The sequence below is a fragment of the Orcinus orca genome, chromosome 14, assembly GCF_937001465.1.
Source record: "Orcinus orca chromosome 14, mOrcOrc1.1, whole genome shotgun sequence".
NCBI classification, from domain to species: domain Eukaryota; kingdom Metazoa; phylum Chordata; class Mammalia; order Artiodactyla; family Delphinidae; genus Orcinus; species Orcinus orca.
Genome location: NC_064572.1, coordinates 57,472,175 through 57,496,577, shown reverse-complemented (window position 1 = coordinate 57,496,577; position 24,403 = coordinate 57,472,175). Strand labels below are relative to the sequence as shown.

At 41.3% G+C, this 24,403-nt stretch overlaps 1 protein-coding gene across 4 annotated transcripts; it reads right to left on the bottom strand.

Annotated features, from left to right (window-relative positions):
* Window positions 1-4,045: 4,045 nt before the first annotated feature.
* Window positions 4,046-22,677, bottom strand: CEP55 (centrosomal protein 55). Of its 4 annotated transcripts, none has more exons than XM_033404903.2 (9): window positions 22,513-22,677; window positions 20,539-20,733; window positions 17,844-18,119; window positions 15,593-15,661; window positions 10,995-11,145; window positions 9,288-9,601; window positions 7,357-7,428; window positions 6,581-6,706; window positions 4,046-5,178 (listed from the first exon to the last, which is right to left on the bottom strand). In XM_033404903.2, exons 2-9 carry the CDS (start codon window positions 20,719-20,721, stop codon window positions 4,978-4,980), a joined length of 1,392 nt encoding a protein of 463 aa, XP_033260794.1. In that variant the 5' UTR covers window positions 20,722-20,733; window positions 22,513-22,677; the 3' UTR covers window positions 4,046-4,977. The 4 variants fall into 4 exon arrangements, with proteins under 4 accessions (XP_033260794.1, XP_012392026.2, XP_033260796.1 ...); XM_012536572.3 differs by lacking the exon at window positions 22,513-22,677 and adding an exon at window positions 22,155-22,506; XM_033404905.2 differs by lacking the exons at window positions 6,581-6,706; window positions 22,513-22,677 and adding an exon at window positions 22,155-22,506.
* Window positions 22,678-24,403: the final 1,726 nt, after the last annotated feature.

Below are 24,403 nucleotides of genomic sequence, written 5' to 3'. Positions count from 1 at the left end.
TTTTTTTTTTTTTTGTGGTACGCGGGCCTCTCACTGTTGTGGCCTCTCCTGTTGCGGAGCACAGGCTCTGAACGCGCAGGCTCAGCGGCCATGGCTCACGGGCACAGCCGCTCCGTGGCATGTGGGATCTTCCCAGACAGGGGCACGAACCCGTGTCCCCCACATTGGCAGGCGGACTCTCAACCACTGCGTCACCAGGGAAGCCCGAGATGCTTCCTTTTTGATCTCCAATAAATAGAATCATTTCCTTTAGAAGGGAATTATTACTGTAGCATATGTGCAAATGTGAGAGATTGTTAAATTTGTACTGAAAATAATATACTCTGGAAGTTTTTCTTAATCCTCTAGTATCAGCTCCATTCCATCACCACCACCTCTTACTTCCACCTTATAAAAATCAAGTGAAAATACACGTCTTCCTAATCTATGCAAGGTGGCATAGGTGCCATTCTACAAAATCTATAAATCAAACAGCAAAGCTGACCTTTTTCTCTTCTTTTTCTCCTTCATTAAAACCTGTATTATCCAGTCTGATATTTAACATTCAAAACAGTTTACTTTCTGTGTCTTTGTGGCGACATGCATCTCAACATCAAGTTAATAGGATATGACTTGTACCACAATCTGGATCTACACCTCTGCCCTTCCTCTACACCCACATCCTTTGTCATCAGACAGTAACTGATATAACACAGGCCATATTTTTCTTTAAGCAATGTTTAATGATTCACTTGCAGCATAAGTCCAGGAACAAACACTGATAAAACTTGAATATTGTTTGTTTCCTTAAACTTAGCTTAGTCATCACCTCCTTCATAAAGCCTCCCCGTGGGGTGACCTCTAATGAGGCACTTAACCTCACTGTGTTGTCATTGGTCTGCCTTGATGTCCACCTTGCCTTGGCTCTGCTGAAGGTGGTCTCTGCTGTACCCTCCTCTCCACCACTAGTGCCTTGCACCGCACCTTGCCCGTTGCAGATGGGTTAAATATTTGCTGAATCAAGTGAGGAGATCAGTGCTTGGTGCATCCCCTAAAATGGGTGGGATTCCTTCAGGAGACTTCCCTGTAATACTTCTTCCACCATTGTAGTGGAAGATGTGCTGGTCCTGGGGTTAAATCAATAGAGTGAGTCTGGCAGGCAAGAAGGTGAAGGTTATTATCAGATGCTAACGCATTCTCCCACAGGTGTATGCCATTCCTTCTTTCTTTGGTTGCTTCGTTTGGGAGACACAACTTTAATCTGATTCTGAGTTCTCCTCTCTACTCGTGGACCACAAGATGCGCCCCAGGGATCAGCCTTCTCTGCCCCTTTCTCCATTATCTCTCCAGATTCTGGGCAAAACCCTAGCTTGATCTTGCCTTTCACCTTTGTTTGGGTGTCACTACTAGACTGGACTCTTCGGTATCTTACTCGTGTTTCCCACTCAACCATCCAAAGCTAAAAATATCATTAGATTCAAAGCAGAGAGCGCAACACAGACGATAAGGAAAAATAAAGAGAACCAGACCAACAAACACTGGATTTGCCCTAGACGACAGAGCACTGGGGATCTTGGAAAGAGTAATTTTGCAGGAATCATGTCACACAAGCCAAAATGGTAGGGGCTCTAACAACCACTGCCATTGGGAGTCTGGGCCTCCCTCATTTTCCTGCAAACTTGCTAAGTGATCTGGGATAAGTCACGCCTGTCTCTGGGACTGTTTCATCAGGGAGTCAAGTTTGGACTAGCTCAGTCGTTCTGTCTTCAGTGATACACCTGAATGCCCTAGAGAACTCGTTAATAATGCATATTCCATGCTTCCCACCCCCAGACACCCTGATTTAGGAGATTTGGGGAAGGCCAAGGAATCAACATTTTCAACACACTCCAAGGCTGAGGTGATTTCCTGGACCAAAAACAGTGAAGTAGATGACCTCATAGTTCCCTTCCAGCCCTGACATTCCCTCAATTGTCAGATTTGGGGACCAGGGGGTAGTGAGAAAATGTTGGCAGCCAAAAAGTTCTGTTTGGGAAATGTAGCCACAAAAGAATATCACATGGCAGGTGGAAGGGACTGGTCAGGGAGGGCCATGTTCACTGTGCCCCTCAGGGCCTCTTGGATTGAACTGGACTTGGGGACACCTCAGTCCTCACACAGGAGGCCAAATTGAGAGCCTCCCTTAGCTTCCTGCCCATCTCAGGCTGAGCTAGTCACTCTTCCTTTTGCCCCATTCAGATGCTCTAAACAAATGTTACATACTGAAAATACGTCTGACCCAGTGCTAAATTAAAAACATTTCCAACATTTAAAAATTGGAAGATTACACACTTAAAAATACGAGATTTCGGGACTTCCCTGGTGGCACAGTGGTTAAGAATCCGCCTGCCAATGCAGGGGACACGGGTTTGAGCCCTGTTCCGTGAAGTTCCCACATGCCACAGAGCAATTAAACCCGTACGCCACAGCTACTGAGCCTGCGCTCTAGAACCCACGAGCCACAACTACTGAGGCCGCGCGCCGCAACTACTGAAGCCCATGCGCCTAGAGCCCGTGCTCCGTAGCAAGAGAAGCCACCGCAATGAGAAGCCTGCGCACCGCAACAAAGACCCAGCTCACGGCAACTAGAGAAAGCCCATGCGCAGCAACGAAGACCCAATGCAGCCAAGAATAAACAACTAAAAAAAAATAATAATAAATTTATTTAAAAAAAGAAATAGGAGACTTTTCTTGGTAAATCTGAAAGATCAGCCACACTGGGCTTGCATTCACATACGACGTTGGCTGGAGCTGGGCAGTTGCGCCCCCTTTGGGTGAAGACAGGCATTTTCCAGCCTCCACGGTCCGGCTGGCGGGCTGGCTCATCGGAGTTCCCATCTGGCCCATCAAAGGGGATTTTGAGTTGGCTCCTCTGACTAAAATTTACTCTGGGATAAGCCAGAGCAGCAGAGAGCTACACACTGGGAGAGGATAGTACTGCCTGCCGCTGCTGGTTATGGAATTGCCTCTGGACACAACGTTTTTCACCCCTATCATTAAGAAATCAGCGGAGTGGAATTCACTGCTGTTTAAGGCGAGGGTGTTGAGGCCATGGACCTCTAGTTACATGTTTTCTTCTCTGCAAAGGCACACTGGAGGCATCTCTTTACAATCTCAGTACCAGGATCACTACAGTGGTGTTTCTCTTGAAGATCAGCTGTGAATGGGGTACAGGATTGCTTCTCTGTGCTCAAACGCAGGGCTCACCTCTCAGAAGCGCTCCATGGCCTGCATTGGGGCTACCCTTGGGAGTGGCTCCATTTCACTTCTTAGTCTTGTTTTACTATTGCTTTTTCCTACTTCTTTTAAATTTTATCTTAGTATAAGACATATCTTTGAAGAGTCAGACCTCCAATCTTTATTAGAATAAAGCAGGGTTTAAATAAATGAATTCCTCTACTCAACATATACCTTGATTATAGCACTTCCCACAACATATTATACTTATATGTTTAGCTCTTGGTCTCTTCTACCAGACTGTGAAGATGGAGCTGCATTTTACTATCACTGTGTCACTAACACCTAGCCCAGAGCTTTGCGTGTAGTTGCCATTTAATAAACGTTTGGAGAATGAACGTAAAGATGTTTGCCGAATTGGCACAGCACGGATCCATGGAACAGGTGGAGGGGTTTGACAAGGCAGAACTTCCCAGACCAGAGGGATGAAAGAGACCAGGTGTGTTCTGCCATTTCTGTAACTCAAGGAACATCCCATTACTCCAGTTAAGGATACTGAGTTTGGAGAATTCGTAAGGGTTTTCTGGTGGAGAGAACACGGGCTTTGGAGTCGACCTGGAGTCTGAAATCCAAGAATGTCTTTTTTTTATGATTATGGGCATTTTGCTTAAACTTTCCGAGCTTCATGCAGCTTTTGGTTCCAAGGTGTCCTTAACCACCTTATTTATCATCTTGTTTTATCTGTAACTCGCTGGCACCCCTCTCAGGGCAGAAATCTCACAATACCTGTCTACATACATATACACTCCTCAGAGCAAAACTTATTATATCATTTTATTCTTTTCTCCTCTACATTACTAACAGTAGCCCAGTGTTAAGCATTTTAGAAAACCTGAAGAAATAAAAAATTTCTTGGTTTACACATGCATGTATAAAAATATATATTCAGATAAGCAAATATCTGCTCATTACATCGCCCAGCTTTTAAGAGTACCAAAAATAAATAAATAAAACACCTGCAAATCAAAAGAGAGGGCTAGGTGGTTTTATCAAAATTCCTTTTAACAATTTTAGCTAACCAACATGTGCTAATGAAATTCAAGTTAAAGTTATAGCCAGTTAACATTACAGAAAACATTGTGTGTGGCTACTAAGGAGTATTCCTTAAACAGAATCTGCTTTGTGCTTAGAACACAGGTAGGTTTACAGTTTCAACAGTAAGCAGCAATAAAGATCAGGAAAATCCCCAACTTTTCTAATAACCGCTCTAACATAGAAAGGAAAAAAAAAATGAAAAAAGTATCACCATCTTTTCACAATGGACATGAAAATCAGAACTGTAGGCTTAATAAGTGCTTGGATTAAAAAATACTAACACAATAAGATCCCTGGTTAATTACTTCTGATTTTTAAAAATCCACGAAACATAAAATAGTTGCTTGTTGGTGTAACAAATTTGATGCACAAGCAACAACCTGAACTATCTTTTCTCCAGCAAGTACTTTAACAGTGCAAAATGTTAGTCATCTCAGCATTCAATACTCTGCACATTCTGTCACTAAAGCCTCAAGATGAACCACTGCAGGGAGGTATCACTGCCAAGAAAATGCAAATCAGGCAAAAAAAATAATAATAATACAACGATTCACTCCTATACCAGAGTCTGAAAAGTATATAGGCACTTTCTGATCTGAGGTGAAATAAGTAATTCAAAATGTCCATAAGCTAACGTAAAATACAGTACTGAATCTTTTGACACAAAAACAAAGAATAATTATATTGTTACTCAGAACAGTATTCAACATGGACGAGTAGATCTCGATGTTCGGTGGCTGGATACTGGATATTGCACTTGGGACATTCCACCAGGCTTTCATTTAGTGCAGCAGTAGGACTTTTTGGTGAGGCAACTTTTCCTCTGTTTTCAGTCTCTCCTTGCAAAGTGACTAATGGCTCTGTGAAGGCAAACTCTTGAAGTTGCTTCTGAAAAATAAATGTCAAACGAACACGGTTTGTATAGATGGCCTACCATCCAGTAACTGCTCCATAGGTACTCCAGTTGCTTCAGCCCTGTAGACAGATTTTCTTCTGAATCTCTCTGGTCACTGGTATTATGGTGGCAACATACAAGGCGGTTATAAATCACCCAAATTACCCAGGAAGTTCTAGGGTTGGGTGTTTACATAGATAGGTTTTATTAAAATGCTTAGAGCCAAATGTAAAGGTGGGCGGGTGGACAGTGCTGACAAAGTTTGCTAGGTTTGTAAAAGAGGGGTAACTTCAATAATAAAGAACTACATGGAATTAAGAGCAGCAAAGAATTTTAGCAGGTCAAACAGGTTATACACAGAAATGACTAAGATGTTGTATAATTCCTTTGTGACTTCCCTATTTCATGATTTTTTTCCCTGAGGAATTTAGAATAGTCAGTAAAGCTTAAAAATGAGTACTTTACAACATAATATGAAGATGATGGATGGTAGGAACACAAAGAGAAATACAGGAAAATTATGGATTCTTTTGTATACCTTTGGCTTCCTATACTTTGAAAAACAGTCATCAACAGGAATGAATTATACATTTCAATTTCAAATATTATAAATGGTCAATATCAATGACATAAATAGAGCCAAAAAGTTATTTTCTGTCTTTTATTCATAAAGAAATTACAAATGATTTTAACAACTGCTATTTTCTCTTTTGAAAACCGAGGAATTCTGTTCGTAACATTTCACCATCTGCAAATATTCTGCAGTACTAGGATGATATATGAAATGTGTGGGGACATAACACACACAGACCCTAACAGATTTGGTCCAAAGCTTATTAATAGGATGAAAATAGGTAGATCAAAAACCATTTCCTCATAGAAGCATGTTATTTAAAAGGTTAATGTTTAAAAAGATTATGTGTTCAGGGTAACCCCCAGAAAGTACTCAACTCAATATGCCTAAAAGAGAGTATTAACAGTAATAGTCCATTAGCCCTAAAACCAGCATTTTTTTCTTTCTTTCTTTTTAAATAGAAAAGAATAATTTCAATTCAGGATCTACAACTGCCCTGCCTTGCCCCCTGTATCCCCCAGGCCAGGCACTGTTTAGTGCCTTTAGAATCACAGAGCCCAGCGTGGGTGGGGAATGATCCCAGGCACCGGTAATGTTATCATTACCAAGAGGCCCATAATGTCCCTCTGTCTAGTCCTCTGAACTGATGCTCAAAGGGCAGTTGCTTCAAAAGAGGCAGGGGATTTGATCTGATTGATTTGAGAAACAGCCATTATTTAAGCTGTATCCTCCTACTTCAGGAAATGGTTTTACATGTAAATAGAAAGATGGCAGAAAGAGAAAGATGAAAACAAGTTTTAGTTTAACCATTCCGATCTCACCAAGGATTCCAACTGTGTTATTTGATTTCTTGCTTTTCGGAGCTCCTTAAGAATTACATGCAATTGATGCTGCATATTTTGACGGTCAAGTTTTTCATTTTCAAAGTCTACAGTACATGCCTGCATCTAGAAAAAATGCCCAAGACAAGACAATGACAGCTAGTATATACTGTCTAGTTTTCTTGACTGGATGCTTGCATTTTTTTTTTATTAGCACAAGAAGCAAACATGTATTGTACCATTAGAGCAAGAATTCCTCTGAGCACACTGAGATGTTGATAAATGAAAAAGCTTTGTCCAAGGAGCAAAACCAAAGCTTGAGGTATAAGTGAGTGGTTAGAATCTGTCCTCCCCGTCCTCCTTTTTGTGGGGAAGGGAAAGAGATGGCTGTTCCCTGGTTTGGAATATACTAAAAATCTCTGGTGTCTATTCTGAGAATAACTGGTGTCTCTTTGAGTTCTACTTGAAGTTATCAAGCAGCCCTATTAGGGACATCCGGTCAGACTAGCAGCCATTTAGGGAAGAATAAAATTTGCGAAGACAAACATCTACCTGTCAAGAAAATTGCCATGTCACCTTAGAGAATCTGGTTTAGCCTAAAGATAGTAATGGGAACATATGGCTGGCACAGATAGTCACTTTAAATATTTTGTTAAAGTTTTTAAAAAACATTTTCTACAACTTTCAACTGTTTCTTCACAGAATAGTGTAAACATGAGGAAAAATTCCATTTTCTAAAGGGTTAAATTGAATTTAGAAGCAACCCCAATGAATACCTGTTGTTCCAACAGAGCTACCCTTTTCTGTTCCTCTTTCTGCTTCAACAGAGTCGTGTAAAGAAACTGGACCTGTAGGATGTAAATAGAACCAACACTGTCACATTGACATTTTATGGTTTGACCTTGACCTGGGATGCATGACAGGCTCACATTTCTAACCAGGGCAACCCCTGCTCTTCTGGGTGAGTCCTTCCAGCTGTGGTTGGGCAACCTATCTATATAAGCAGCTGAGCAGTACTGCCCAGGCCAAGAGTTCCCTGAGGCACAGACTGAACGTTGATTAAAAAAAAAAAGCACTAAACCGGGGCTTCCCCGCTGGCACAGTGGTTGGGGGTCCGCCTGCCGATGCAGGGGACGTGGGATCGTGCCCCGGCCTGGGAGGATCCCACAAGCCGCGGAGCGGCTGGGCCCGTGAGCCATGGCCGTGGAGCCTGCGCGTCCAGAGCCTGTGCTCCGCAACGGGAGAGGCCACAACAGTGAGAGGCCCGCGTACAGCAAAAAAAATAAAAAATAAAAGCACTAAACCGCAGTGGACACACCCACTTTCCTTTAGGTCCTGACATCCACTAATATTTCTGAGTAGGATAACAAAGCTGGAAGAGCCTGGCCACCTCAGCCAGAGTAGGAGCAAACTTCTCAGTCACTTCTGCATAATCTTTCATAAATATCACTGCTTGCACCTGCAGGCAGAAGTAAGGGTGGTAAAGACTAAGAAGGCAAATGTTACAGACTATTTTTTTCCCTCTCTCTCAACTTTTGGAGGATTTTAAAAATTACTATTCTTTTTTTTTTCTTAAATTAATTTATTTAATTTTTGATTGCGTTGGGTCTTCATTGTTGCACGTGGGCTTTTTCTAATTGCGGTGAGCGGGGGCTGCTCTTCATTGCGGTGTGCAGGCTTCTCATTGCAGTGGCTTCTCTTATTGCAGAGCACAGGCTCTAGGCACACGGGCTTCAGTAGTTGTGGCTCACAAGCTCAGCTGCTCCACGGCATGTGGGATCTTCCCAGACCAGGGCTTGAACCCGTGTCCCCTGCATTGGCAGACGGATTCTTAACCACTGTGCCACCATGGAAGTCCCCCAAATTACTATTCTAATAGTAGCAATAACTAACATTTACCTAGCCCTTTAATTTACAAAGCACTTTTACATTCTCTCAGTTGACCTTCATAAAAGTCCTCTGAGGCGAGAAGAAGTTGTTAGATTTACTATTATTAATTTGACACAAATAACCTGCAAGTCAGAGAAGTTAGCTGATTTTCCTCAGGCCACACAATTAGAGACCTGGTATGGACCTCAAATTATGTTTTTTCCATTATTTCATGCTGCCAGGCAAAATTTAAATTAATGAGTTTCTGTTGAAGTAGTATTCAATTCTAATAATCCTCAGTAATGCCAACATTACTGAGACGGACATCCTGGATCCGGCTGTGAGCATAGTGAGAACATGGAGGGCATCTGGTAATTAACTGGAGCCAGTGTCATCACAATCTCAGTGCCAGCCTAGCAATCAGCCTTGATCCCCCCTTAACTTCCCCTCTTTCAGCTTCTCACACATACCTAACTCCTCCTCACTCAGCTTTTGTGTCTGTGATTTCCTCCCACTAGGAGGGAATTCCCACAGTCACCCACCTCGCCGGTTCCTTCTCACCATCAGCTTTGTCCAAATACCATCTCCTCAGCGACGCTTCCGCTGGCCCCCGATTTCTCTTGGTCATATTACCCTGTTTTATTTTCTTTAGTTTACTTGTTTATTTAGGTACTTGTTTATGGTCTGTCTCCCTTCTAAGTATGAACTCCTAGGAGGGGGCAGGAACTTGCGTTGCTCCTTGCTGGTTCCCAAGTAGTTAAAATAGTCCCTGACACTTAGTAAGTACCATGAGAATTCTGAATTATAAACTGTGCAAAACCTTGCTAGTTAGACTCACCTGAGATAAGAGCTCTTCAGATCTCTTCTTCTCTTCTTCAAGTTTTTCCCTGGCAAGATCATTCTCTTCCTTGAGCCTTTGTATTTTCTCTGTTTTATGCCTATCGTATTCCAGATGTTGTACATCTGCCTTTCTTTGTGAACACAACAGCTGATTTAAATCTTGCACTTCTTTTTGGGTTTCTTCATATTTTCTTCTAAATTCACTAAGTTCAAAATTCAACTGAGTTATTGTTTGTCGTTCTACCTCAAGATCGTTTTTTGCATTTGCCAAGAGATGGTTGTAATATTTTTGCTTTTCTTCTTGAAGACAACCTAGGACAAACACATCAGGGCACAACTCACTTTATAAAAGAGAGAATTTTCCTGAAGAAATAAATGTAAATATGTTTCTATAAACAAGATCACATTTATTTCCTCACCTTCAAAAACGAAGAGTCAAGAGAGAGGGAACATGGCTGATATTTGACAGAACAAGAAACAGAAGTTCAGGTACACTACTTGAACTCACAAAATGAATAAACAGAAGAACTAGAAACAGTAATATAATTATTCTGAGGGAGGGAAAGTCACTAATGTCTAAAGAAAACAAATCAACATATAGGGCCATTAAGTCATTATTTATAGATATGGCAGTAATTACCAAAACCAAAACCAGAAATGTTTAAAAGCAGCTGCCCTGATGGGAGGAAGAAATAGGCATTAGGATGGGATGGGAAATGTAGAACAGGGTCTTCTGTACTATTATTAAATTATTTTAACAAGTGTTTATATTGCTTTGATAAAACACAGAGAGAGAGCGAGGGAGAGAGAAAAGGAAAACTATATTACCCGAGAAAAAGACTAGACTTCACCCATAATTAAAATCCTTTTATGTGTAGTAAACTTATAAAGGCATTACAGTAGTAACTTTGTCCCCTTAGGAATAAAAAGCTTTAAATTATCTCTAGAGACATTCCTTTTATACTTTTTTAGCATTAGTTTCATTTTAAATATTCACATGTGAAGCTCTAAGATTATGAGCCTTGCTGGCCTTTCATTAGCTTTCTCTTTCTATAATTCAAGGCTCCAGTCCCACTAAGGTTGTCAGTCATTCTAAATGAGTGCTTTGCACAGGGGTTTTTCTTTTCCTGGCTTATCACCTGGAACTGCTGAATCTATTTGTAAAATGAGAATAATGATCCTTCCTGCCCCACCTCTTAGGCTTCTTGTGAAACACAATGGAGATCAGTGTCAGAGAAGCTGCAGACCACTTGGCAAAAAAGACAGCATCAATCAGAAGAAACTTCACCTCAATTCTAGGGTGAGATTCAAATGATTGAAGAATAATGTATAAAAATGTAATCTTTCTCCTGGGATTGATATGAATAACTGCTAAAGGGAAGCTGAGTAAAAAGATAAGGTCAGCACTGGGGGAAATAAAGTTGGAGAAGGGCTTTGAAGGAGGGGAAGGATTTGTAAGGTGGAGAAAACTTAATGTGCCTTCAGGGCTGCAAGATCCCTTTACCCTGTGACTTATGCCCTTTGGTGTCAGAAAACAATGGGAAATGAAACAGACTGGCTAAAATGGTATTTCTTACTTCAGGGCTTGCAGACCTGCTCTTACTTTACTTTATAACACATGTCTATAAGAATCTAAATTTGATGAATCTCTCCTTTTGAAAAATGTCAGGCAGGACAACCCTAAAGAACATTTTTATACCAGTACCTTCTGATTCAGTCTTTTTTGTCTCCTGTGGGAATGCATGAACAGCTGTTTCCAATTTCTGTTCCAACTCAAAGATCTTCGCTAAAAGTCCTTTTACGTAGACCTCTCGCTGCTCATCATACACAAGCCATTGCTGATTTTTCTCCAGAGCCTCAAAGTGAAAATGAAAGCAAATCAATAATAAAAACTCAAACTCTTAAAATGGACAAGGGAGCCCAAGGGATGCAGTCTTTTCCAGCACACAAAAACTCTACAGCTCACATCATAGAATGATTCTAAGCAACCACTGTAAAGCTCCTGACACAGAGACACATTCTAAGGCCACACACCTTTGGAATACCTAATAACATGGCAAAGTCACATCTACATGGGGTTAAGTTCATTTGTCTGCTATTTCCTATACACAATTTGCTTTGTGTCTGTGTCCATGTCATTCTCTGTAAACAGAATGTCTTTGTGGTAGAGGTGGAGATGCACTGCTCAGATACTCTTTTAAGAAAGAGCTGTTTCAAAAAAAAAAAAAAAGAAAGAAAGAGCTGTTTCTTGGGGCTTCCCTTTGGCGCAGTGGTTAAGAATCTGACTGCCAATGCAGGGGACATGGGTTCAAGCCCTGGTCCGGGAAGATCCCACATGCTGCAGAGCAACTAAGCCCGTGAGCCACAACTAATGAGCCCACGTGCCTAGAGTTCATGTTCTGCAACAAGAGAAGCCACCGCAATGAGAAGCCCGGGCACTGCAACAAAGAGTAGGTCCCCCTCGCCACAACTAGAGAAAGCCCGAGTGCAGCAACAAAGACCCAACACAGCCAAAAATAAATTAATTAAATAAATAAATTTTTTAAAAAAGAAAATGAGCTGTTTCCACCCAACACAGGGCTCTGCCTGGGAGCTCTCCACAGGGTGGACAGAGGCTCTGTCAGGTTTGCATCCTGGCCTGACGGTGCCCCTGTCCAGTCCCGCTGCCTTCCTTTTCCTTTCACAGATGTCGCTCCCCAATAAACTGTTTGCACTGCTAACTCCATCTCAAACTTAAATACCACCCTCTCTCCTTATCACCAATTTTCATCTTTTACATCTTTTAGAACTCAAAAATCCCAAATTGGGATCATTCATCTGGTTTGTATAGGGGCTTATGAACTCAGTTGTTATATATACATATGTCTACATATTTTAAAAAATTATGTTACCAACCATCTTCAGCTTTTTTCTGTGTTTGCTGTTTCTCTCAAATAGATAGTAAGCTCCTTGAAGTGGCAGACCATGCTTTTCCACGAGGATTTACAGCTTTTGCATACAATGTGTAGTCAAGAAATTATTTGAATGATGGGATAATATTAATAAAATAAGCAGTGTCTGTTTAAGTTAGCTGGTAAGAGGGAAAGTGATTCACTTTACTGTTACTGCTAATATTAGTTTTTCATTTCAGTTACATCTTTCCTGCAAGAAACTAGATGATGCCTTACCAGCCACCTAGCACAAGCTGGAAAATTTTATAAAATCACATCTACATTTTCTGTGGATCATACCACCTGATCTGTGGCAAGACATTAGCAAAATATTCACATAAGAAGCTACATTAAGGGCTTCCCTGGTGGTGCAGTGGTTAAGAATCCGCCTGCCAATGCAGGGGACACGGGTTTGAGCCCTGGTCTGGGAAGATTCCACATGCCGTGGAGCAGCTAAGCCCATGTGCCACAACTACTGAGCCTGCGCTCTAGAGCCCTCGAACCACAACTACTGAGCCCGCGTGACACAACTACTGAAGCCCATGCGCCTAGAGCCCGTGCTCCACAGCAGGAGAAGCCACCGCAGTGAGAAACCGCGCACCACATCAAAGAGTAGCCCCCACTCTCCACAACTAGAGAAAAGCCCACGCGTAACAACGAGGACCCAATGCAGCCAAATTAAAAAAAAAAAAAAATTATAACTGTGTGTGTGTGTATGGGGGTGGGGATTGAAAGAGAAAGTATCAAATGGGGTAAAATGTTAACAATAGTTCAATTTTTTTAAAAATTTATTTTATATATTTATTTTTGCCTACGTTGGGTCTATGTTGCTGCGCATGGGCTTTCTCCAGTTGCGGCGAGCGGGGGCTACTCTTCACTGCAGTGCGCGGGCCACTCTTCACTGCAGTGCGCGGGCCTCTCATTGCAGTGCCTTCTCTTGTTGCCGAGCACGGGCTCTAGGCGCGTGGGCTTCAGTAGTTGCCGCACATAGGCTCAGCAGTTGTGGCTCGCGGGCTCCAGAGAGCAGGCTCAGTACCTGTGGTGCACGGGCTTAGCTGCTCCACGGCATGTGGGATCTTCCCAGACCAGGGAATGAACCCGTGTCCCCTGCATTAGCAGGCAGATTCTTAACCACTTCGCCACCAGGGGAGTCCCTAAAATAGTTCAATTTTGGTAAAGAGTATGTGGGGTTCTATGTACCATTTTCCATTCTTGTAACTTTTCTGTAAATTTGAATTTTTTCGAAATAAAAAATTTAAAATAATTATTATTTATCTTCCATAATTCTATGTTTAAAAATCAGATTTTCCGGGCTTCCCTGGTGGCGCAGTGGTTGAGAGTCCGCCTGCCGATGCAGGGGACACAGGTTCGTGCCCCGGTCCGGGAAGATCCCACATGCCGCGGAGCAGCTGGGCCCATGAGCCATGGCCGCTGATCCTGCGCGTCTGGAGCCTGTGCTCCACAACAAGAGAGGCCACGACAGTGAAAGGCCCGCGCACCGCGATGAAGAGTGGACCCCACTCGCCGCAACTGGAGAAAGCCCTCGAACAGAAACGAAGACTCAATGCAGCCAAAAATAAATAAATAAAGAAGCTTTCATTTCCTTTTTTTTTTGGCCTCACTGCACAGCTTTTGGGATCTTAGCTCTCCAACCAGGGATTGAACCTGTGTCCCCTGCAGTGGAAGCTGACAGTCCTAACCACTGGACCACCAGGGAATTCCCTAAAAATCAGATTTTTAAAATCAAGAGCAAGAAATGCCTATTAAAACTGACTTTTAGCTATTTGGTGTCAAAGTTACTGACACTGGAGAATGTTTACAGCATTAACTCTGTGTAATTATTTCAAAATATCAGCCAGACCTAAATGGTAGATGAGGAATGATACAGCTCGGCCTTAAGATTATTTTAGCATAACAAATACTGATTCTTAAAATAGGTGAGCAAACTTCTAAAGGAAGTTTTATGGGAGGTTTGCAGAGGGTGTAGGATTAGCATTGCTGAGCTCCCCAAAGCCAATATTGTGACACTGCAGACTCTGAAGAGTGAGATTTCTCTCTCCCTGCTCCTAAACCCTCCAACTATAATTCTCCTCCTGCTCTAAAAGATCTGCTGAGACTCCAAAGGGGTAACCAGAGCTAAACCACCTCTTGCTCCCCAAATGTAATTTAATGGTTCTTAAAGGGTGGTCTTCAGACCACTAACAGTAGCAGCAGCACCTGAAGCTTACTGGAAATGGAGAATCTCAGGTTCTACCCCAGACCAATCGTCATTACATAAAAATAACTTTAGTTGCTCTTTGAAGCAGTTAGCACTGAGAAGCCTAAAAATTACCCGAGTTTAAGAAAACAGCATCTATTTTCAGGTACTTTGCTAAACGAGACACTAGTGAAATTCAAGAAACTTCACAAGATTCCCTTTAGTCATTCTTTCCAATTTTGTAGATGCTGGGGATAGTATATGACATACAAAAAACTTATTTTGATAGTATTTTAAGAATTATGTTTCTTCTGTATTTCTGTTACCTCTAGGTAAATTACTTTGATAAGGGTATGTGGTACCCAGTTATATAGACACTCAACAGATTTAAATTCTTCTTTTGAAGATTAAATAGACCTCAAGGTACACCTGCTAGATAAGATAAAACAGGAATCTTAAGAGCATACCTAGATCAGGGTAGACATGCTAGTAATATTTCTGGAATCACAATATCTACCTACTGACCCAATAATTAAATCAAGAATTTCATACTTTGCATATCTAATCTTAAAACTTGAAAAAGTACAATGTGAATAGTAGTCCTGTGTCCCCAATTTATTTAATTTCCAATGAAACTCACCAATCCATTTAAGACATAAGTTTGTAGTACAGCTTTACCATATATCTAAAATAACCTCATATCAAATTCTAGGAAAAAGAAACATTGAATACACAAAGAATGTGTTTCCTTTTCAAACTATGAAAGCAAACCCTGGTTCCAAGGGAATAATTTCAAACTAAAGAGTACATCTTGCATGGATAAACAAAAAGAAAAAAAAACCTACAAGTTAAATTACATTATAATAATAAAATAGTTGAGCAAATTAGATTTAGGTGAAGAAGGGATACTGTTGAGGTATTTGGTAAAAATGGGTGATTTCTAGGGCTTTCTATCCTAAAGAGTCCATACTTAGAGGAACTGGCCCTCTTGAATGCCTGGAAAGAGACTTAAAGGTAGTAGTAACCTAGAGAGATGATCTCAAACCATTCATTTCTCCATTTCCTCAAAAGATTTTTTTCAAACCACAGCATTACTGCTGTCAATTTCCATGAAATTTGATAATAAATGAAGTAGTCCTCTTTAGTCATAACTTAGTAAAAGAAAAATGAACTTACATCTTTCAGCTGTATTTCCATTTCATGAATATTACTCATTGATGAATTGAAGCAACTTGTAGCCACAGTCTACAAGTAAATCAATATTAGTTAACATCATAAATTTAACAACAGAAGTTTCCTCATTATATTTAGTTTCATAATAATACAGTATACTTCACAGGGGCATCCCAAAATCCAGATCTGGTATATGCCAGGTGATGGGTAGCAGAGCAGAATTTAGATGTCCTGGAAGCTTTCTAAGCAGATTGGAAACCCTGAGATTTCATACCTAATTTGACCTCTGAGGTCACCTGGACCCCAGTATAGCCCGCAATGCATATGAACAGCCCACTGATTTTCACCAGAAGGAGACAAAACAGCTGGGCTATTTAAATGAAATCTGGAAAATATTAAATTGGCAAATAAAAGATGAAAGTTGTTTTCTAGAATTATATTTGTATTAGCAATAGTATTAATTAATATTCATTCATATAGAACTCAAAACATAATTTGTCCCCTCTTTTTTCTTCATTTTCTCATAGAGAAAAAAAAGAGGGGAAGTAGGTGGTAAGGTAGCCAGGCTAGTCAACAAAACTCATAAAAAGCTGTATTTCAGTCTTTTAACAGCTATAAGGAAAGAGATGTATGTGAAGGATGGCAAAGAAGCTCAAAATATTTTTTTCTCCAAAGATGCTCTAGCCACCCTAGTATGTAGCCCTTTCTCCCTCTCAATTTAGTCCTTTAGGTAGAAACTATGATAGAGATAGTTCATCAAATCCCTTTCCTTTCTCCCTGGGCACATTGTGGACTACATTTCCCAGACTTCCCTGTGGTTAGTGAGGTCATGAGACTGAATTCTGTCCAATGGAACGTAAGCAAAAGTGAGATATGCCATTCCCAGGCCTAGACCTTACCAGCTCCCCCAATTCTCCACATGCTGTCTAGCCCACAGCTGTGTATAGCGGATCTGGTGGAGGACTGCACCCTGAGGGATGGGGGAGCCACTAGAAGGAAGGAACGTGGATCTCTGAATGCCTATGTGGAGCAAAGCCTCCTCCACTCCAACCTGCACTAGGCTGTGACATGAGGGAAAAATAATCATTTTTCATATAAGACTCTGAGATTTGGAGGTCGGTTGTTAGGCAATTAGACATGCTGACTAATACAGAAATGAGTAGTGGGTATTCAACAATTATTATAAGAATACATTTTTAAAATTATCATTTCTACCAAGATTTACATTTCCACCTTCAAAAGAAACTAATTCTTGAGCTTTAAGTAAAGGTTTAGTCAACCACGTAGGACCTGACTATAATGTTTCATGAGTTTCAGTTCTATGGAAATTCTCTAGAAAAGCTTAACCTCTTTGAACTCATCTGTAGAAACACTCAATTGCCCATCTATGAGAGTACACATAAATTATAGGTGCTCTAAAGGGGAGATAAAGTAGAAAGACCCTTAACATCGTTGACATATTGTATCTGAAAGCCATAGATTTTCTTCTGTAGGTGGTATTAATAGTTGTAGTATTAGTATTATTCAAATGTCCAAATTTCGAAAAGAATCAAAGGTCTGATCAATAAGAAACCATTTATTTAGCACTTACTACATGCCAGGCACTCTGCTAGGCTATTTACATATATTGTAACATTTAATCTCCAGTATTCTTACCCTGATTTTACTGATGTGGAAATTGAGGTTTAGGAGAGGGGTCTGGTGAATTCTAGCATTGTCTCCAAGGCTAGAGAAGTTAAGGAATTTGTTCAGAGTCACACAGCTAGCAAGTGGAAGAACAAAGATCTGAACTCGGATCTGCCTACCCACAAATCCTTGCTCTTTTTGCTACACTAGTGATGCTAAAACAAAAGAGAGGGAGAAAAAGCATGTACAGTTAGGAAAAAAGCATACTTGATATTTTAACTGGGTATCTCAAATAAGAAAAACAACCAAAAAATGAAGCCTATTGTTTTCACAATACAAACTATAGAAAAAAGAACTCAACAAAATCTTCCCGGCTGTTGTAGATACACAGCGGATTCTGTATTCTGAATACTCCCTTGCATAAAACAATGGTGTGGGGAGTGGAGGGAGCCATATTACCTATTTTTGCTTATGGAGAAGTACCAGGCTATAAAAAAAAAAAGGAACCTGTTAGTATACTATACTGTCTCACCATTTGCCAAGCATGTTTTAACAAACTCATTCTCCATAAGAATTACAAACTGTATCAGAAAAGATTTAAAAAATCTGGGTTTAAAGAAATTAATACCTGTGATAAACGAAGTGTATCAGCTTTGCCTTCAAATTCAGCAAGTCTTGCAGTTGTAGCAGACAAGTGTTTTTTTAATATATCTGTCTCTTCAGACAAGGATTTCAACAGCTGTTCCCTCCTTTCACCTTCCTTTGTTTTCTCTTCCAGCTGTTCAAGCAATGCAGTAGTGCTGTGTTTGGCTTTCAGCTCGTCTCTGAGTTGCTGTATTTCTTTGTCCTTCTCTGTGAGGCGATAAGCATTCTTCTCTCTCTCAGCTTCAAGGACTCGAATTTTCTAGATATAAACCAAGAAGAATCTTAGAAAAAGGCCAGGTCAAACACAAAAATAAACAGTACATTACAACAAGCATTTGTGAAGTGTTTATTATATATCAAGTCAGCATTATACCAGATACAGGGCAAAAAAGAAGATGAAGCCTGGGAGGGGAGTCTGGGAGAGAATGGATACATGTATATGCATGGCTGAGTCGCTTTGCTGTGCACCTGAAACTATCACAGCATTGTTAATCAGCTATACTCCAATATAAAATAAAAAGTTAAAAAAAAAAAAGATGAAGGCAAGGTCTTACGCTCAGAGAAATCAGAGAGGTAAGCCAATATATTAATGCAATATGGTAAGTGCTGTGGTTAAGATATATAGAAAATGAATGGGACATGGACACAGAAAGGAAAGATCAACTCTGTCAACAGTGGTTAGAGAAAGCTGAAGAAAAGCTGGCTCTCACCTGAGTATCTGCTAGTCATTCCCCCATCATGCCAGATCTAATAATCTTAAAGGCTAAAAGTGAGTCACACAAAGAGATACATGCTCACTGATGAACTTGAAGCAACAGAATTTAAAAATAAAATGTTCTACCCGAATAAAAGTGCATTCATAAACTTGCTTTTTGTTAATAAATGATTTGGTGTCAAATCTAGAAGGTGATCTTCAAAGGAGTGTTCAACATTTTCAAGGATTTGAAAGATAAGGAAGACATGTTTGTTAAACTCCTGCTGGCATAAGGGAGAACGCATCAATAGAGAGATGATAGAAAAAGTTAGCAGAGTGGCTTTACATGCTAACAAAGGAAAAACAACATAAAACTAAAAACTTGCATTTGAGGGTGGGGGAGAGAAGCAGTTGTTCAAATAAAGATGGGGAAATTGGGCTTCCCTGGTGGTGCAGTGGTTGAGAGTCCGCCTGCTGATGGAGGGGACACGGGTTCGTGCCCCGGTCCGGGAAGATCCCACATGCTGCGGAGCGGCTGGTCCCGTGAGCCATGCCCGCTGAGCCTGCGCGTCCAGAGCCTGTGCTCCGCAACGGGAGAGGCCACAACAGTGAGAGGCCCGCGTACGGCAAAAAAAAAAAAAAAAAAAAATGGGGAAATTGAGTGGGACAGTTGTATGAAAACGATGAGGGAATTTTCAGTTGCCTACAAGCTTAAGACAAGACAGTAGTATGATACAGTTACCAAAAAACTGAATTCAATTTTTTTTTTTTTTTTTGCCGGTACGCGGGCCTCACACTGTTGTGGCCTCTCCCGTTGCGGAGCACAGGCTCCGGACGCGCAGGCTCAGAGGCCATGGCTCACGGGCCCAGCCGCTCCGCGGCATGTGGGATCTTCCCGGACCGAGGCACGAACCCGTGTCCCCTGCATTGGCAGGCGGTCTCTCAACCACTGCGCTACCAGGGAAGCCCAAACCGAATTCAATTTTAAGCTTTCATAGAGTATATCATCCAGATTACGGGAAATAATAGTACTGCTTCAACCTGTGTTTGCCACTGTATGCAATACTAGGTACATAATTCAAGAGGGACATGAACACACCACAGAGTGTTCAGGAAAGTGACCAGGAGGAGAAAAAGCCAGTAAAGCTGAAGAATATGGGGCTGGTCTACAGAAAAGTAAGAGGAAGCAAGATTTCCTTGGATATCTGAAAAATTGTCAATTGGATAAAAAAAAAATAGACTTGTTCTGTGTAGCTTTAATTGACATAACTAGAACAAACGGGTAGAAGTTACAGGAAGTTAATTTCAATTGATTATAAAGGGGTTTTGATAGCCAGTGCTCGTCAGAAGTGGAATGAACTGGAAAGAGGTCTCCCAGGAAAGCTATTAGATTCCTTCACCAGATTACAAAATAATCTTTATGTCTAAGAATTGGTGATATGTGTTAAAAAAAAGTGTTAAAATATGTTAACACATATTATGTATTAAAAAATAATAATAAATATGTGTTAAAAAATAATAAATCAGTTGGTTTTACGATGTGCCTATAAAGTAAAATTTAAAGAAATCCAATGATATTATTTAGCACAGATCATTTATTTTCTATGAACAATAAAAGTACTTTTGCAAAATAAATTACAATCAAGTTAACGATTAAATTTTAAATCCTTCCAGTTCTAGCAAATTCCTAACTGCTTTACAGACTATATCATACCAAATTGTAAATTAGGGATATATAGTTTAACAGAACACAAAATGCTAATATCTGTAATGATTTTACCTTAAAAAAGACTGTAAACAAAGATTACTTGTAAAGCAGCCAATATACATGATTAAATGGGTTTTTAAGCATTCACATTAAAAGCTAAATCCCAAAGTTGACATTAGATTTGTTTTTTACATTTAGTGAACATAAAAACTACATTATATCATTATACTTTCTCATCTACTACAGCAAAGCTTACTACAGTTTAAAGGATCTTACCTCCAAAAGTCTGTGTCTGTCTTTATCATTCAGCTTTCCTTTTCCGCTTGCCATTTCATCCACCGATGTTTTTAAGGCTGCAATTTCTCCCCTAAATTTTTCTAATGCAGCTTCTGATTTGGAGTTACTAGGCTTTGGTCCCCATTTACTTTTAATTAAATCTTTGGGACTTCTGGAAGACATCTCTGAAAATGTCTGTAAAAATAAAAATACAGTAATAAGTCTGAGTTTACAAGGTCAAATCTCAGGTTTGAAAAGGTCTAATAACTAATTTGCTAAACAGAGGAACCTTTCTATCTAAATAGAAGTGATATAGCCAAACCAGTAGGGTATGGAACAGGGACTGGGGAAGGCTTCTAGCGTGCTAGTAACACTATATATTTTTAAAGTCTGGGTGGTAGATACATGGGGAGTATTCAATATGTCAACTTGTACTCTGTGCAGGATTCTGTATGTGTGTCATACTTCAGTAGAAAAATTTCATTTAAAAAAAATGGAGGGATAACCAATGATTAAACCATTAAATGAAGTCTGAAAGAAGTAGATCACAATCAAAGACAAATTTTACCCAAGAATAAAAAGCTAATGATAAATAATGTAATTCTGAATATCTGGACATTGAAACGTCATTACCTGACATAATGGTGCGTACTCTGTTTTATAAGCTAAGCCTAGTTCCGATCTATCTTTTTTTTTTTTTTTTCAGATCTATCTTAATAATAATGGTCAGCTGAGAGAGCACAGTGGGCAGAAGTGAGAAGAAACCAATATGAGGCATTTATAGGAAAAAGAGACAATATTCACAGAATTCAGGAATGACAGGAATTAAGAATAACGCGTAAGGAGAAGTTTAGCGTATTTGCTAATAGTATTAGATGACATTTAAGAAGCAAGGGTATAATATAAACTCTAGGAGCAAAATACATAGCAAAAATTACTGTGTATATAATAAAAGTAGTTTTAATTAGGGAGGTTAAAAAGCATTTTTCCACCTATGGATCCCAAGATAAAATAATGGTAATGTGACTAGGGAATCCAGGGGAATATGATACTATTCATGCATTCAAAAAATATTGGAGAATTTAATTTACCAGACAGCATATTAGGTGCTGGGTATACACTGGCAAAAAAAAGAAAAAAGAAAGAAAGAAATGAAAGAGAGACATGTCCCTTACATAACGGAACTTTCGATCTAGCAGACGCGGCAGGCAGTAACAAGGAAACAAATATAGATTCTCAAGTTGTAAAATAAATGTTATCCAGGAAATGAAAAGTACAATGATACCAGTAACAGTTGAGGAGACCTACTCAGACACCTCGGTGGAGAAGGTTTTTCTACGGAAGGGACCTTAAGGGTCATCCTGTGTGGACTCAGAGAGCCTGAAAATACCAGAAGTGGGTAAACTGAGTTGAAGAGACCATCTATCACAAGGATAGCCCTGGAGTTTTGTCCATTCTAAGGTGAAAGACTAAGATAACCAGCAAAGGGAACGACGCCTCTATTACAGACCACGTCGTCTGCAAGTGGAGGCAAATCTTACGAAAACCCTCACAGAAGATCTCACGTGGGAAGACAGGCAAAGAAAAACTGCAAAAACGGGCACCTTTTTTCTCACCCCCACTTTGAAGATGTTTGTAGAACAGACATGAAAGTGCCTGCTAATCCGCAAAAGGCTGTACTAACGAAAGACCTTGGCCAAGTCACTCGAACTCCCAGCGCTCGTCTGAAAGAGGAGGATAATATCCGCCGCAGGGCTGAAAGGAGGGATCGAATCTGCAACCGCCGTGAGGCACCCAGCCAGGGCCAGGAACCATGTGAGAGCCAGGGAAACGCGACGGGCACCCGAGAGGGCAGAGATTGAGCCCCAGCTAACGCGATCTCCCACTGCCCACGCCTCCCTGGCCGTCTCGCCCGGCCCCGGGGCTGCGGGCCCTGGCCGCCCCCGCCACACTCCGCGGTCGGCCCAGTCTCACCCTCCGGCGCGGGAGCCGCTTCCGGGAGTTTGAATCCCGCGGCTGTGGGGTGGGGCACGTCACTGCCGGCAGGGGTGAGGCGCGCGCGACGGTATCGCGGCTCTCCGATTGGCTGCGGCCTCCGAGGGGCGGGGCCTGGAACCCGAGGGCCGACGGAGTGCGGGCTGGAGACCCGCAGAGCCGGGGTCGAAGGGTGGGGCTGAGGCCGAGAGGCGGGGCCGAAGGCGGGAAGGCTTTCGCCAGACCCGCTACCGAGTTCTGGGAGTTTCCTCAACGGTCTTCTGAGGTTTCAGACCTCAAGCTCGGTGTTTCTTTGTAAGGAACTGATTTGTGTTTATCTGCTTTGGGGCTGAAGCAAATTACTATGCTGAGCGAGATAACCCCAGTGACTGCGAGCGGGGACTAACCAGATCCGCGTCCTTGAGCATGATTCGCCCTTCTGAGTACCAGTTTCGCCCTTTATAAAATGGGAGAATTGGATTCCACAAGGGGGCACAGCCTCCCTGTTTTCCTCTTTGGGTGAGCCTTCCTCCTCCCAAAAATCAGGGTGGAGCAATGGGGAGTGTAGCCTGTGGGAGGATTGATAGGCACGCTCAGATTGAACGCTGAGATTATGAGCCCTAGATGAAGCAAGCTAGGCAGGCGTTTGCTCCAGATTGCCCTCCGGCTCGGTGTCTATTGGTTAAATACGGGTCCTGGCTACCCGCTTTGAGGACTTTCTCTTGCTAAAACCGAGAGGCACAGAAAGCGTTTGGCAGGGCCTGCCCTTCTCAGGCAGAGCATAGACTCACCAGAGGCTTAACACAATAAAAAGGATACAGTAGCAAAACATCCTAGGAAAGCAGCGTCACACAGGGGTTAAACTCTGGATTAGGAATGACTTTAGCTCCTGACTGCCTCTTACTAGCTGTGTGTTCTTGAATAAGTTATTTACCCTCTCTGAGCCTCAATTTCCTGATCTGTAAAATGATACAGGTAATAATATCTACCTCATAGGGTGATTATGAGCATTAAATGAGAGAACCCATGTAAAGTGCATAGTGTTTAGTAAATGCTCAACTGATGTTAGCCCTTATTACATAAAAAGCAACAAAAGCCCTTTGTTTCTAAATGGAATGGATGAGAAACCACGTAGAGAATTTCAAAGAATAAAAGAAAAGGCAAGAAGATAACGTTTGGTCCTTGCTGCCAAGTAACTCACATTTCTGATGGAAAAGTGAGGAGAACTGGGCTGTTTCCTACCTGTTGTATTAACCTATCAGGTGGGATTAGGGTGGGAGGAAGTCGAGGCAAAAGATTAGTGAAGGTGTGAATGCTATTCATTGCCCAGAGTTGAGAGCAAGGGCAAAATTAGTCTCCATAGAAATCTACAGAGATCCTTGGATGAGAGAGAGAAAGAGAGATTTCTCTGCTCAGCTTTGAGCCAAATGGGGAGAGAAAAGACAGGAAGTGGGAGGAACGATGTGAAGAGGGACGGCACCTGGTAGACAGAGGACCTGGTACCTAGGCCTGCTGGGCCAGCTGCCCAATTACACATCTGCTCCCCAGGTCCATCTCTTCTGGCAGGAGCTCCCCCTGTGACTGGGGACCCCTGAGGAAAAGGAGTAGGCAGGAGGCTCATTGGCCTGGTGGCTCATTTAATTTTGTAATTTTCATTGTTAGACCCGAAAATCAATGTTTGCTCTTCGCAGGTAGGTGGGGCTAGGTGTGAAGTGTGAGAAGCTAGTAGTTTGCAAAAGGCCTGAAGAGGTGATAGTAATTTGATGCTGACAGTTCACTAGGAGAAATCCTAGGACAGGGATTCAAAATTCATCTTTATTCATTAACAAAGAGAAATATAATGGCCAAGTGGACTGGATATTTATCTCAATAAATATTAGGTTATTTTCTT

Bases quoted from the DNA above. Each gene is read 5' to 3' on its own strand.
- CEP55 (XM_033404903.2), bottom strand. From the start codon at position 20,721: ATGTCTTCCAGAAGTCCCAAAGATTTAATTAAAAGTAAATGGGGACCA. The intron at 18,120-20,538 runs GTAAGATCCTTT...GTTTATATCTAG, and splicing joins ACAGACACAGACTTTTGGAG to AAAATTCGAGTCCTTGAAGC. The intron at 6,707-7,356 runs GTATTCATTGGG...CATTTTTTCTAG, and splicing joins TAGCTCTGTTGGAACAACAG to ATGCAGGCATGTACTGTAGA.